Consider the following 15472-nt stretch of genomic DNA (forward strand, 5'->3'; position numbering starts at 1 on the left):
TTGGAAGCTTACATTTTGGGAGAGATGCAGTTCTGATATACTTTTGTACTCTTGATAATTTAATTAATGTGGAACTACATGTAACCACATCTGTGGTATGAGATACATACTTTTCTCTATCTACAGTTGCAAGATAAAAAGAATTGAAGAGTGCTGCAGCTTGGTAGGAGAGTTGCAGTAAGCAGCTGACGATTCCAGAATTCCTAATAAATCTCTATTAGTTTTGCTAATAGCATTTAATTTATAAATCAGTCCCAGAAAATTCACTTGGACCAACAGGATGTACAGCGAAGTAAGATGAAGTAATTTTAGTATTTACTTCTTACTTAAACATTCAGTAATTTAACCAATTCCAAATCATATTGGATAATGTAAGGGCCTGAATTCTCAAAGGCTGTAGAGAGTAGGAGCTCCAGCTTAGAGTGATGAGAGGGTAGAGCAGATCCTTTACAGCAAACTTAAAGCAAAAAAAAAAAAAAAAAAAAAAAAAAAAAAAAAAAAAAGTGTAAAGAGAAAATATTTATTTGTGTTCATTCAAGAACATTTATCATTTCAACTTTTGTATATTGGTGAGTTTGATGAACAGGAGGCCAAAACCAGACAAAAGCATAGAGGAAGGAAGAACAAAATTCAGTGTGTAATTATGTCTTCTGTTGGAAAATTTCTATAAGCTGTTCCTTTGGCATTTATAATACGTGAAACAGAAGAATATAGGGATGTCTCACTTTTTTTCCTCATGCTCAGGAAGCCTTGCTTTTAAATACCAGTAGACTCTCTTTGTAGACCAATAGAGGCTAGCGATTTTTTTTTTCTTACTGTCAGCCAAGAACTTTTTACTTTGCTGTTTGTAGCTGATATTTACAAAGTTCAATTTTTTTTGCTACATACCAGAGTCTCTATGAAAATATGTTTTTCATTTTTTTCCTCTTTAGGTTCCACCTGAGATATTCTGTGACATCTGGGTTCAAGATACTGAGTACATTCAAAACCCATGTGTCTCACTAGCTGCCTATGTGGCAATGTGCAACAAATTTAATATCTGTATAGAATGGAGAAGCAACGATTACTGCCGTAAGTATTCCACATGTTTGTGTAACTCTAGTGTATGCTGAGACAAAACCTACCTAGTAATAAGAGTTAGCATAAACTGAAACTATCTGTGCTCCCTGAGTTCTCAGATACTTTGGAAGTTGTTACTGAGATTATAAATTCAGCAGCTTTTATCATATAATTCAAAGTAGCACGTAGAAGGAATCATGCTCATTATGCCCACTTCACAGATGAAAAAGTTAAGCTAAAGTGACTTGCTCATGGGCCACTCTCTGGCTTGCAATGTATTTAATTGTGGAAATTGAATCCTCTTCCGTGCGGCGTTCATTTATCCTAGTCTCTATTCATTAATAAAGCCAAAACACAAGAGAATTGATTTTGGAAAGGAGGAAGCCACAGAAACTTCGCTAGTATTTTGAGCTGGCTCTTTGAGTCTGCTTGATGCTGCTCCAGAATGCTGCATCTTGACTGGAGAAAGCATTGTAGTAATTGGGAACCTTTGTAATGAAACAGAAAGTAGGGAGTAAAACCCTAAGAGCTTGTGGATCCCGTGAGATTTCCCAAAGGCCAAATGGAATCTGTGGTTGTCAGTGATTCCCTAGGAAAAGTTGTATGCAATGATAACCCAGAGAGGTCTGCAGTTTCAGTATCGGAAAAGGAAAGACCTGTTGGTCAACAGTGATCACCAGATCACACAATTGATTGTGCATAGTAATCATAAGAGCTGCCTTGGTAAAAGTGATTTCAGGTGAATATCTGCATACAGGCTCCATGTGGACATGTCATAATGAGCTGCAAGCTGCAAGAGAACCAGTAGTCATGCAGTCTAAAGCTTAAAAATGGTCAGATTTAAAACAAAACAAACAAACAAAAAACAACAACAAACCAGCCTCGTCACCTCTTCAGTTTGTGTGGTTCTTACTAGCAAACACCATTTTAAAAAGATACCTTACAAAATGTATCTGTATATACAGCGTTAAGTACTGCGCCCACTGCGGGGGGACACATACTCTTATTTTTATACCACAGTGACCTCTGGTGGTGCCTACAAAGAAAGAACCATGAAGTCACATCTGGATTTTGTGATTACTGTACATCGATGTGCTATAGAGTGATTTTCAAAAGCCCAAGCTTTTCTATTTACAGGGCTGACATAAGTATTTCCTGTGGGGCATTACTGTCATTTATAGCAGGGAGGAACTGAACAGAATTAACCTCCACTTTAATATATAACGTTCTTTACAGTTGAGCAGGTAATCTCCTGTGTGAACTGAACATCATCTCATTTGCCATCGTTCCAGATTGGATTACTGGGTGACTTACATAGATAAGGATCCTATTGGCTGTTCACAGAACCATATTGTTGGAATTTGTAGTCATTTTCTTTTAGTCATATTTATGTAGTTTGTATACAATTGGCATTTAAACACTATTTTGAACCAATGAAGTATCATAGTAAATTCTCAAAAACTTATTCTGACATATACCCATTCGATACCAAAGAATTTACATTAAAATTATAAGGCATGTTCAATTTAATTCTGTTGGTTCACTTTAAAATAACAAACCTCATCCATGAGAGTAATATATGTGGATGCCTGCTAAATATAATCATGAATTCATCCCATTTTTTATTATTCAAGGTAAAACAATGCTGACTTTACATTTACCTTTTTTAGTCATAGACTAGGCTTCGTCCTTTAGCAATCACTGTTTTCTTTGTCCACTGCAAACTTTGAATGTTTAAAAACACTGTATTACCAAACTTAGGTAGATCAAAGTCTAAGAAAAATGAAGTAGAAGTGCTTGCAGAATATTATTATGTTTGAATTCATGTGGAAGGTCTGCGTCAGTGTTTCAGGTTGGCAGATCCTACTGAGTTGGCAAACATCACGAGTTGACAAGGAGACAACAGTGTCTTCCTTTAGGTAGTACATGGCTCATGTGACTACATCTTCAGATGAGTGATTTTTTTTCCTTTCTAGCCTTTGCCTGCTCTGAAAACTTCTCCTATCAGGCATGTATAGCTGCCTGTGAGGTTGCAGAGAGTTGTCAGAACAACGAGGTTGCTGCTTTGGACTCAGACACCTGCTTGGTGTTGACAGAAGGCTGTGTCTGTGCTGGAGGGACCATCCTTCACCGAGCTCACACTGCTGTCTGTATTCCTGAAGAAAAATGTGGTATGTTTTGATGTGACTTTCCTCTTTATTATCTACAAGCTGGGGCTCAGATTCTTCACAATTAATAAATTCATGCCTGGCCTGATGTTGTGAAGATTTTGCATATGTTATTCAGTTGAGGATTCAGGAGTTTTAGTAAATATTAGCTTTACAATTGAGAAAGGATTAAGTGTCCTTGTGACATAGCATTTTGCTTACTTTTCTGAGCTGGAAGATGCTCTTCAAAATGGTTGTTTTTGCTTATGCGCTCCATTATTGGAAGTATGTTAGTCTTAGCCCCCTTTTGCCAAGGAATCCAACTACTGATATTAAGTGGCAATCAGAAGCTTTGTTAACAGTTAATTATATGGTTTGAATTATTTATGTCTTTTGTTCTTTTTGTGTTCATTTATATTTATTCTCATTACAATTCTACTTGAAGACACCATATTGTGGACAAATACTTAACACTAATCTTAAAGATGCCATTTATTATAAACAAAATTGCATAAAGGACTGTAATTAATAATAGCTTTGGAAATAAAAAGGAATTACTTCAATTTTCTGTTGTCCTCATTGTCTAGCTTGTACAGACAGCTCAGGAGCACCTCATGCAATAGGTGACATCTGGAAAACATCTTTGAGTGGATGCTGCGTGGAAAAATGTGTTGACACTGAGACTATTATTCCAGTGGAGTACGACTGTTCCGATAGCCACAATTTTGACTGTCAGAGATTTGCCGAAGTGGTCTTGCTTGTTCCTGGTGATCAGACATGTTGTCCTCAGAAGATCTGTAGTGAGTATTCTTTAATGGTTAAGATTAGATTACAATTGTTCCTAGACAACAAAAGGACGGGGCCCCGGGCAGCCTGGTCTGGTATTAAATGTGGAGGCTGGTGGCCGTGCATGCGGCAGGGGAGTTGGAGCTTCATGATCTTTGAGGTCCCATCCAACCCAAGCTATTCTATGATTATGATGCTCACTGAAATACATGGATAATCTTTCCTGTGGTTTGTTGTCATGTTACCTTATTTTTGAAGTGAATGGTAATTATCTGAATTCGTAAGTTGTGAAGAAAACTCTGAAAACTTTATATCACTGACTCAGAATCTAGTGGGATTTATCAGAGAGGTAGGAGGAGGGGACATATTTTAAAAGGAGTTAAATAGCTCTGTGATTATTTGGTATGCATTTATTTATCTCAGCAGTACAGTCTAGTGATACACTTTTAACATCCAAGTACAAATCAGTGATGTAAGTAATGACTAGAAAAAAAAAAGATTAGATGTTTGTGTATGTGTTTTACAAATTTAGCAGTAAAAAGGATATAAAAGCTTTTATTCATATTTAGGTTAGAAAATTCATCTTGAAAACAAGCTGCAAAGGGTTTTACTCTTTTTGCCATCCGGGTTGATATAGTTATCATGAATTTTCCACTGGAATTGCAGTTTTTAAGTGGAGTTTCCAAGACAACTCAACTGTAGCTTGATTTTTGCCTCAAGAGAGTGAGGCTAGACAATTCTGAACATAATCTGAGGGGTTTTTGCTAATTTGTTGTGGTTACTCAGAGATTTGTGTTATCAGACTGCAAATACTGCTTGCCACTACTCCATTTATAAATGCATAAAGTAGTTTAGATGTTTTTTTTTCTTTCCTTTTATGAAATAGTTTGTAATCAGAGCCTATGTGAACCCCTAATCCCAGAGTGTAATGGCTTGGAAAAACTGGTCACTTACTACAATGAAGAATCCTGTTGTCCCAACTATGTTTGCGGTAGGTGACAGTAAACTAAATAGATCAACTTGTAAGCAAAAATGAACTTAGTATAGAAACCATTTTTAAAATGTCAGCTTACAAAATTTTCTTTCATCTAAAAACTCATGGTTGGAATATGCCTCAGTGCAGACATAACGGAGTCCTGCGTTCAAGGATCAAGGCGAGAATGTGTGCGTCACTCTGTCATAGAAAGTTCTGTAGTACTTCAGTTCTTTCATTTCTTACTGATGCAGCAATACAAAACGGGAATGATGTACATAAATAAATAAATCTGTTGTGCTTGTTTCAGAATGTGATCCAGCAAAATGTGAACCAATGGAGCACATGCCAAGCTGTCAAGAGGATCAAACACTTATTGCTGCTCGGGTGGAGAGTACATGCTGCATATCCTATATATGTGGTATGGAATCTTGGCTGGTTGAATCTCTAAGAGTTTTAATGCATGCGATGATATCTGCTAAAACTTAGCAGTTAAGATTACTCGTACTTTCTTGAGCTCTCCCAGCATAGTAAGGCTTGAAAATGGTTAAGGAAAAGAGCATTAAGTTTATAGGACATAGGTAATGACAACTACCATCAAGTGTCATAAAGTGGCTTTGTGTAGCTGAGTAGTATTTTTAGGTCAAGTAGAAGATTGATGATGTACTACATGAATGAATGATTTGCCTTTGATCTTGGCCTTTGAGAGACTGACCATGCATCGTATGCGACTGTGGTTGATTGTTTTCCCTAAAGAAAGACTGAAATTATATATGCTCTGGCTCTCTGTATCCTGTTGTTGTATCATCTATGGCCTATTTTAACTTGATGGTAAATATCCGATATAAAAGTATTATGCAAATTTGTTCAATTTTCTTGGGATTTGGTCCTTACTAACTTAATATAGTAATAAAATGGCACTTTTGGTATCAGTTTAGGAGTTCTATTTGCTATCAAGTAGCTGTTTTCTTCATGATATTAAGTTTATAATTATATATCCCATATGTTTCTCTTGAATGGGTTCTGTTTTTGAACATAGAATTCTGTGAATCACAGACTGATTCATCTTGATTAAATTTGAAACCTTAAAAATTTGAACCTTAAAAGAGAACAAGAGAAGTCTGAAATAAACTTCTGTCATTTACAGTATTTGGGAAGCACTTTGAACGTGTTACAGTAGTGTTCTACCTTTGGCTCTTGTTTATCCATGTAATATCCTTCTGTTTCTTTTTTTGATATAATGAATCTTTGAACTGGTATTTGCACAGAATATATCTGCTGTGATTTTGCTGTGTGTTTAAGTGGGAGGATAAAACCGGGATCACTTTTAATTGCCTTTAATTGAGGATCAAAGATACTGTATTTGTAGCAGAGGAAGCATTCCTGAAAATAGGTCTTGATTGGAGAGAAAAACCAGCAAAATTTTTCACAACAAAAAGTGTGGAGAGAAAGTCCTGTTTATTATGATCTGACACAGTTACTATATTCATTATTTTTTTTTAAGCAGATGACAAAGAAAAGGCAAGCTGCACTGAAAATTAGCATCTTCTGTATGGGAGGAACAACTTTACAGTACATCTGCTCTTTTTAATATGTCTGTGAGGAACTTAATGGGCGTGTGTTTCTAGGCAGTGATAAAATTTCTTCCTGTGTTTTAGATTTATTTATTTTTTTTTTTTTTTCTAGCATGTGGGGCTTGCTCTGATAAAATACCCAAATGTCAAGAAGGAGAAGTTCTTATTGTGGATGACAACACTACAGAAAGATGTTGCCCTACCTACCAGTGTAGTAAGTTTGACTTGATTTTGTTATTTTAGGTAATAGAGAACATGGCAAATTTTGTAGCGTGGATGTTCAGTGCAAAAAAAAAAAAAAAAGGTGGATTAGAGATACAGCTTCACTGCATATGAGCAAGCAATCATCTGCTTACTCTTTTAAAACATCATGTGTCTGAAGCATAATTTGAGTATCTGTATCATGGAGACAAACTTCATACCCCAAATTCTGGAAATATTTAATTTTGGCTTATTTTATTAAATATTTATTTGGCTGTGTTAAATATTCGCTTAGGATAGCTGTGTTCCACACTACTGATGGCTAACACATTTCAATCACCAGTCTATTCAACTAACATGTTTTCTAAAGGTTTCATTAACTAAGCCATTTAGTATCTCTTGATTCATATTTCTACTCATCAAAATATGACATCCTTGTTTTTGCTGGACTTTCTTTTCTTTAATTCTAGTTTGTGAAATACATCGTTGTCCTGAATTCAAATGCATGCTAGGCATGTCTTTGGTGGAGGTATGGAGCCCAGAGAAGTGCTGCCCCTTTCGGACATGTGGTAAAATGACTAATTTTCATTTTAGTTGCCTTAGACAATAAAACACAAGAGCTTTGGCAACTTGTATTTAAGTCTAAGACTTTATTAAATACATGAGCCAATGATGATGATGTGATATGCATACAAGCCAGTTCTATAAGGGTGACTTATTCATGAACAGATGAGATTGTAAATCATCTCATGGTAAAGAGCTTGAATCTGCCTGGTTTGGTTTTTTTTCTTGCTTCATGAGGATGATAGCATGCTGTAGAATTTGTCCATCCAAAATGGGTGACTTCCTATTTTGGCATTTTCTTAACAGTTAGTAATTTATTTATGGCTTAAAAAAAAGGGTGAAGTGTCTATGGGTCAGGAATTTGCCAGTTTACAAGGGTGGCAGTGCAACTGTTTATTATGCACTAGACACAATTCTCCATTGCTTTGTGTTGTTTATGAAGACTGTCAACACTGCAAGGAAGAAAGAAGCTGCAATGATCATATTTTTATCAGTATATTCAGACAGACTGTAGATGATAAAGCACTGCAATTTTTTCTAAATGGATAAAGGTGGTCAGAGAAGCTGGAATTCATTTTTATGATGGATTAGCAATTGGACATAATTCTGGACTCCCCAAGTTATGTATTTCAAATAGCTGCAAAGCTTCTTCAGTGATGACTCGAAAATGTGGAGCTTCTTTTTTCTTTGATGCTCTGTTTAGAAGAAATGGTATATAGATTTTTTTAACCATTGTTTCTGTAATTGTGTTTTGTTTTAGAATGCTCATGTGAAACGATCCCCAAACCTCAATGCAAACTGGTATGGAATCTACCTTATCTGTCAGAATTCTTTTATAATTTTCTCATGGAATCAATCAGTATTTTGTTAAAAGTTAAATGTGGAATGCTGTGTCATTCTCTTTCATTGAAATTGTTTTACTAGAAGCTAGATCACTTTTTAAGAAGTCAGATTTAAATGTCCTGCAGAATAAAATGACCGTATGACACTGCTATTTCTTCAGACTTTCTTATTGCCTGTGGCCCCTGAGTATTCATGGAATGGAACTACTTTCATGCTTTTGAAGACATAATTTTGTTCTTCAGTTATCGTACAGTGCATCAGTGTTTTGTTAATCCTATTTGTCATAGTGACAAATAGTCAAGTTAGTATGTGCTCATCTGTAGCACGTACTCAAATCATTGACTCACCACAGTGTTTTTTAAGTTGTATTCCACTGTGACTTGTTCTGCACTATAAAAATGCTTATTAGCATTATTGGGTTAGGTTCTCAGTCAATATCAGATATTTTATCCAGAAAACAATGCTGCAAAGGGAATAATTAATGAAAAATCTAATTGGAAACTCTCTGGATACTGTACTTAGATTTTCTTCAGGGTTTCTAGTTAGTAAACTTCAAATGGCTTGGCAAATGATGTTGTTGTTAGTACTTCCATCTTACAGATGAAGAAACTTAGGCACAAGATATTACAAGGTATTAGGAAAGTCTTGATTTTCATCTATGTAAACCAGTAAAAAGTACAGCCATACAAGCATGATACTACTTGTGTCTGTTAAGTCAATCCATGCAAAAATAAACTCCATATTGCTTGGAGAGTTCTGTATAAAGGCAAGCTACTGCATTTCTTTTTTTTTTTTTTTTTTGTCTTAAATGTTTCCTGTACTGACACCGATAATGGCTCCTATTTTTCAAATGTAAAACAAAAATAACAAATATAGTATTTGCTTTTCATTACTAAATTAAATATCACTATGGAAGAGCAAAGTGAATTCTAAAGTAGTTACTGGGCATCAAGAGATACTGCTACTTGAATCCCAGAGGAAAGATGTCTAAAGTAAAAAGATACAGATGAGCAAACTGTCATTCCACTTCTCTTTTTTCTGCTTTTACATCCACAGGGACAGAAACTTCAGATAGATGAACAATTTCAGAACAGTTCAGAAAATATATGTAACTGTGTTAAATACAAATGTGGTAAGTCCAGAAATAATCTAATTCAAAGAAATACCCTTTCAAGTGTAAAATAAAATTAGTAGTTAGAATTTGGATATTTCAGCTTTGCACATGGTACATAGGAGGAAAGAATTGACTGACATAATTCACAAATAGCAGGAAAGGGCAAGAGAATAGGATCACTCACTAAATACTTGGTTGATTATAGCCTATCCTTGGATTCTGTTAGTTCCTGTAGCAAAGTCTGTGCACAGAAATAGTAGACAGAATTTGGGAAATGTTGGGTGGTGTTCACTGAGCAGTCTGTGCATTAATGAGCTGGATGGAGAACTCCAGCAAGAGACTAAAATCCATACTTGATGTCTAGGAGTAGCCCCATTAGCCCATTTTGAGGTTACTCGGGAACTGGTTAGATACGCTTACGTGTTTTATATGAACAAGGAGCTGGTATTCAGTGCCATGCAGAGCTCGTCTTGGAGCATGACCAGTAGTGCCAGAGAAAACTAATTCTGTGGGGCACGCAGCTGGCTGACAGTTGAGACTGTCTTTGCATAGATTTCTGCAACAAAGATACATACTTCTGAGCTAATTGTGCTCTATTCCCTCCATAATCAGTGGGGAGAAATAGACATTTACCAGGCACAATTCTTCTTACCATAAAGTAGAATTAAAGCCAGTTGAAGTCTCCACTGTCAATTTTGTGGTGCTGCTGATAAAATGTTAAATTCATGAGGAATTATGTTTGAAGTAATTTGACAACTGTAGTGAAACATTAGGCTATTATTATTAGCAGTTTATATTTGAAAATCTCTCCCATAATTCTTGAATAGGTAGCTTTTTCCATGCCTATTTTACTCTTTGAAGCATTTTTATTTAATATTTTGGATACCAAGATAATTGTACTGAGTTTGTTGGTGGGTTTTTTTTTATTTTTTTCTGTGTGTGCTTTTTTTCTTGCAGTGAGAGACAAAGTTTGCCTGAGTAATGAGAGAGGTGTGCTGCTGCCTGGACAGACAATTGTGGAACACAGTCTAGATGGCATTTGCCATATTTCTTACTGTACAAATGTGATTGATCCTTCCACTAAGTACTACAGAATAAACACTTCTTCAGTAGCCTGTGCTGTCAAGTGCAAAGCTGTAAGAAATTCAGATTCTAGATGTGTATATTGTGACTGGTGTTTTTAATTACTATTTTTTCTTGAGTAGACTGTAGTCATGAGAACAAGATGGAAAAAGTAACTGTGAGACCCTCCCCGTCTCCCCCTAGTGATTTACTACCTATCTTGGATAGAAGTTTATTGAAATCTCTCTCCCTTCACTGTTTCCCCAGAATATAATCTGTTTATGCTGTCTTTGTTTCTGCATGTTGAATGTCATAAATTCATGAAGTGTTTTATTACGTGATTTACTCTCTCCATAAATTACCCATTTTGATGAGTAGTAAGTACCATAAATGGATAAAATACCAGGTGCCGGGCTGAGGCACAGAACAGATACAATTAAGTCATTAATAACCATACTATTGCTCCTCTTTAGAAAGACAGGAGGACCTTATTTGATCTTAATTTTCTTAAAACTGCAATTGCATTTAGGGAGAGTTGAGCACTAGCCCTATGGAGAGATGGCTTGAAGGTTTGGACAGATTTATTCTCACTGAGAATAAAGAAGGTGACAAGCTCTGTTACCATCTCACGCATTTGAACGAGCTGCTGCAGAGACCCAATGCTCAGCAGGGTCCCATACAGAGTAGCAGTGGACTAAAGGACTAATATCATACTGCCACTGTGAATCTTTAGCTTTAGCTGTGTTTTGCTGGCACAAATTGCCAGACATAGCAGCCATTAGGTCAGTAAGAACTGAGAAGAGAATAATCAGAAGAATTTTAAATGCGATGAAAACAGCTACATTAAATTTGGAAATGATATCTTGGTAGTTTTTTTTACAAACCATGATACATAACCATGGGAATATTATATGGATTACTTTTCAAATTATGTTTTTGTTTGTTATCTAATGTGTAAAAAGTTAAAATTTCAATGGTTGTTGATGTAAGCTGTCAGACTAACATTTAGAAATTATAGAAAGACTAGTTAATTCTCTGAGCTGGATCTTCTTCTCATTTTAGTTAGCATCAATGGTATTTCATATTTTATAAAAGGTTCCTGAACATACAGAGCATACAAACACAAACTGTGTGCTTTGAAAGTTGTTTTAAAACTGTCTCTAAAATAAAATACCCCTAAGAAATCTGCCCATTACTTTAATAAAATGTCAAGTTGCTCAGTAGTTTCATACAAGGAATAATCTGTTTATATTGGCAGAACCAAGTCTATCAACCTCCAAAGGATTTAACAACTTGCTGTGGTAGCTGTAAGAACATATCATGTCTCCACACTTTCAGCAATGGCACAGTTTCCAATTTTAAGGTAAGTTTATAAATCCCTCAAAGTATTCAGGAGTAAAAAAAACCCCACCAGATAGTACTATACACGCATTCCTAAATAAACTGTGCAAAGAAGAGATACTTTTGGCTAAATACTAGGAATAATTTTGCATTTACTCAACATTATTTTTTGGAGTGTCAATCATGTAGCTGTCTACAAGGATTAAGGAATTTTGATACTTAGTAATTATTGTTATTTATAATTATATATATTATATATATATAATTAATTTTGATTATTGGAGAATAATAGCTTGACTATTTTAGAACCTCCTTACATGATCTAATAGACTTTAAAAGAACTTTAAGGTGCATCCAAATCATATTTTGCTCTATTACTTTTGTTTCAGACAAAGTTTTATTCAGTGGAAATGTATAAAAAATATTTGTAGTACTGTTTTTTTCTGAGTTGCTGAGTATAGATTCTGTCTTAACATTTTTAACAGCCTGGTAGTACTTGGATTTCGAACTGCATGAGGTATGAATGCATAAACACAGCAATCGGATCAGTTCTGGTTGCATCTTCAGTTGGCTGCCCACCCTTTAATGAAACCGAATGTGTAAAGGTCAGTGCTTAATACATTGCTTACATTCTACCTATGATTCATGATTTCATGAAAAGATTAACATTGACAAAGGATTCTCTGACCTCAAGAAGGGAGACATTCGTAATTTCTTGCAAAGCCTGGAGTTTTATCCAGATATTTGAAGATGAAAAACTCTAACTATACATGTATAGCATGCCACCAGACTCCCCATTTACACCAGCTGGAGATGCTGCATTCTCAGAAGGTATTTTCACTTCTGGAGGTTTGTAACATCAAACTAGTTTTTCATGCAGCTGTCTGAACTTGGATGATTTTCTGGGTTAAATAACTTTATAACTGACTTCATCTGTAGCGATTTATTACGGTGGTAAGGAACGTTGAAGAACAGGAAAGATTGTCCAAATATCATTAAAATTTTCAACATTCAGACATAAGGCTTTTGGGACTAGATTTGCAGGGGAAGCAACAGTTCTTTTAATTTGTGAAATTATTTTGGACTAAGTGCCAGCAAATGTATGCAGGGAACAGCTCCATTTCACTCAAATTCTACATTTACATGGTACACAAGCAGGGAGCAGTCCTAGAGTAACTAGGTGGTTATAGTTCTTTGTTACTGATAACAATGGATTGGTTCTTCAGAGAGAATCTTTTGCCCATGCAAGGTTATAAAAATATGTTTGTATTAAATTTGTAAATTTCTATGAAATGTAAATTTGTAGAGCTTTCCTAATAAAGACTTTCCTAATAGCGAAGACATGCAGATACACGTGAACAAATGTTTGAAAAAATTGACTTTTTTTTCCCTGTCATCTTTCTTGATCAGGTTGGAGGCTATGTTGTACCATTCCTGGAAGGATGTTGCAAAACATGTAAGTAATTAATGAAGCTCACAGATTTCCACTTATTGAGACTCACCAGACTGTCTGATCTGTTGTTACTTTAGAAATATGTTTGATTCTTTACTGCCTGGAAGCTTGATTCTGATCTCAAAAGATGTGCTCTTCTCAATCACATTTATGTGAATACTAATTAAGCTAGTGCAATTAAACCAGAAAAAAGTGGTTTAGCACTGAAGGATTTACTCCAGTGACACACACTCTGGCTGGCCAAGTCTCTAACCCTGGTATCTTGAGTACTTTCTTCTTCTCATGTAAAACTCTTAAAAATTATTTATTTATTTATTATTATTTTTATTTTTAATTTATATATATTTAATTATTATTATTTATTTATATATTATTAATATACTGCCTCTAATGCTACTATATTTTGGAATGTGCCTTAAAAAATGCTTCAGCTACACTCACATCTTCATATCTGGCTAAAAAAAAAAAGAATTTATCTATGCTGTTTGTAAGTTAACGCTGTAAATACTTAACTAATTGTGATGTAGTCTTGGATTCTGTTTAATAGACACATTTCAAAAGCTTTCAAGCAATGTCTTTTAAAATAACTTAGAAAAAAAACCACCCTTACCTGATACCAAGATCTGTTTTTATGTCTATGAGAGCTAGTAAAGGGGTTCTGGAAAAAGTAAAATAATTCTTTACAGAATGTTTTCTAAATTTCATAATTCTCAACTACAAATCATGGCCTAAGTACCCTTTTTCTTCATGTCCTGGTACATAAATATACATAACTGGGGCTCATGCAGTGAATGAGCCCAACACCTAACCTGTAGAAATTAAGTTCTAATTCTTGAAGTTGACAACCTTAAAAGCAGTGTAAAAGGAGATTTGTTTTACTGGACAGTATTACATTATCTTTTTAAAAAGTACAAAATTCTTATTCTATTTGTGTAAGTGGGTAAAACATTGACCTAAGAGCTAAGGATAGGAGATAAACTGTAGGAGAGAGTTGGAGAAATGTGCAAGTATTTCCTACTGGTTGGGGAAGGACTTGATCGTGACTACCAGCTATGACATTCAGAGGTATACGCTGTGAGTCAGGACACACTTTTTCATTTCATTTATTGCGTATTACGCGCTGTGGTACAGAGCTTCTTGAAATTATAGATTGCTTTTTTTTTCTGCCTCCCAATTACTGTAAGGTAATAGTACTACATCTTTATGATTGAAGATGAAAGATTCATCTTTCATTGTAATGGACCTGTGCTTTAAGCACTTGTTCCCAGTTCTTTAGCTGACTCTTGATTGGCTCTTTGAGATCAGTTCTTTGAGATCATCTGACATTACTGTTCAATGCGTTACTAGCCAGACAAGCCAATTTCTGTACAAAACTTATTAACACAGCTAAAACTCTATTAAGCTGATTCTGATTTTCAGCAAGGCAGAAGATACTACTAATATATTTAGGAGGGATCATAACCACACTCTTAATTATTTAAGACAAATTAAACTTTTTAATGTAGGCAGAATAGAAAATTAGTGGTTAATAGAAAATTAACCACTTAAAAATAGCCACTGACTTTGGAGATTTGCTTTTACAAGTATATTCATGTTGTTGATTTCACAGCTGTTTATAGATAGCATGGCCAGTGAATCATGTAGTTAAGTCTGACTCAGAACAAATCTGGCATGAGAGCTATCAGTCAACTGTTATTGTGTGAGACACTTTATGAGAAGGGTTATCAGCATACCATTTTCTTTTGAAATACTTTATGATTGGAAATCGTTGTGATGTTTTCTTTCATTTTAAAAAATGAAGTCCTCTCTGTAAGCCTCAAGAGTTCCACAAAAACCCAAAGAGTTTTTTTTACCAACATGGGTAGGAAAAAAAAAATACTGTTTCTTTCTCGCAGTCCCAGAGAGCAGCTTAAATCTGGGATACTAGATAGTCTTAATTATACTGACATAGATCAGAAATAACTTTTTTTAAGATACCTGGGCTTGAACCAGTTAAACAAATAAAAGTAATAGAGCCATAATGTAATGCAGCATTCTTAGCAGTATGTTTGAATTGTTCCTGGCTTTGACATTATGCATTGCAAATAGTACACAGACTTTTTAATGTTGAATTCCTTTCTCAACTATGTTGAAATCTAATAGCCTCAAAGTGTTTCATATTGATAGAAGCTGTTCAACATGTAATATTCTTACCAGGTTCTTCTGTGTCAGTGCTCCTCCCATTCCCTGTTAGCCCAGTCACTCCTACAGCCTATGCTAGCTGTAATAAAGGTACATTTTCCTGAAATTAGTAGAATCAACCCAAACAGCATCATTGTTGATTTCCAACAATGTACTCCCTGATAGGAGCATCAG

General features: G+C 35.1%; 1 protein-coding gene across 6 annotated transcripts in view; it reads left to right on the plus strand.

Moving 5' to 3' along the window:
* The window catches only part of OTOG (otogelin), a 93314-nt gene that overhangs the window by 72608 nt on the left and 5234 nt on the right, over window positions 1-15472 (plus strand). For all 6 annotated transcript variants that reach the window (XM_048948410.1, XM_048948415.1, XM_048948411.1 and 3 more), the window contains 13 exons: window positions 933-1071; window positions 3036-3230; window positions 3794-4006; window positions 4879-4983; window positions 5276-5386; window positions 6652-6753; window positions 7211-7309; window positions 8065-8105; window positions 9204-9279; window positions 10219-10397; window positions 11582-11686; window positions 12150-12269; window positions 13075-13120. In XM_048948410.1, coding sequence (XP_048804367.1) covers window positions 933-1071; window positions 3036-3230; window positions 3794-4006; window positions 4879-4983; window positions 5276-5386; window positions 6652-6753; window positions 7211-7309; window positions 8065-8105; window positions 9204-9279; window positions 10219-10397; window positions 11582-11686; window positions 12150-12269; window positions 13075-13120 — 1531 coding nt within the window. The remainder of the gene's footprint in view (window positions 1-932; window positions 1072-3035; window positions 3231-3793; window positions 4007-4878; window positions 4984-5275; window positions 5387-6651; window positions 6754-7210; window positions 7310-8064; window positions 8106-9203; window positions 9280-10218; window positions 10398-11581; window positions 11687-12149; window positions 12270-13074; window positions 13121-15472) is intronic.

Source organism: Lagopus muta, chromosome 6, assembly GCF_023343835.1.
Source record: "Lagopus muta isolate bLagMut1 chromosome 6, bLagMut1 primary, whole genome shotgun sequence".
NCBI classification, from domain to species: Eukaryota; Metazoa; Chordata; class Aves; order Galliformes; family Phasianidae; genus Lagopus; species Lagopus muta.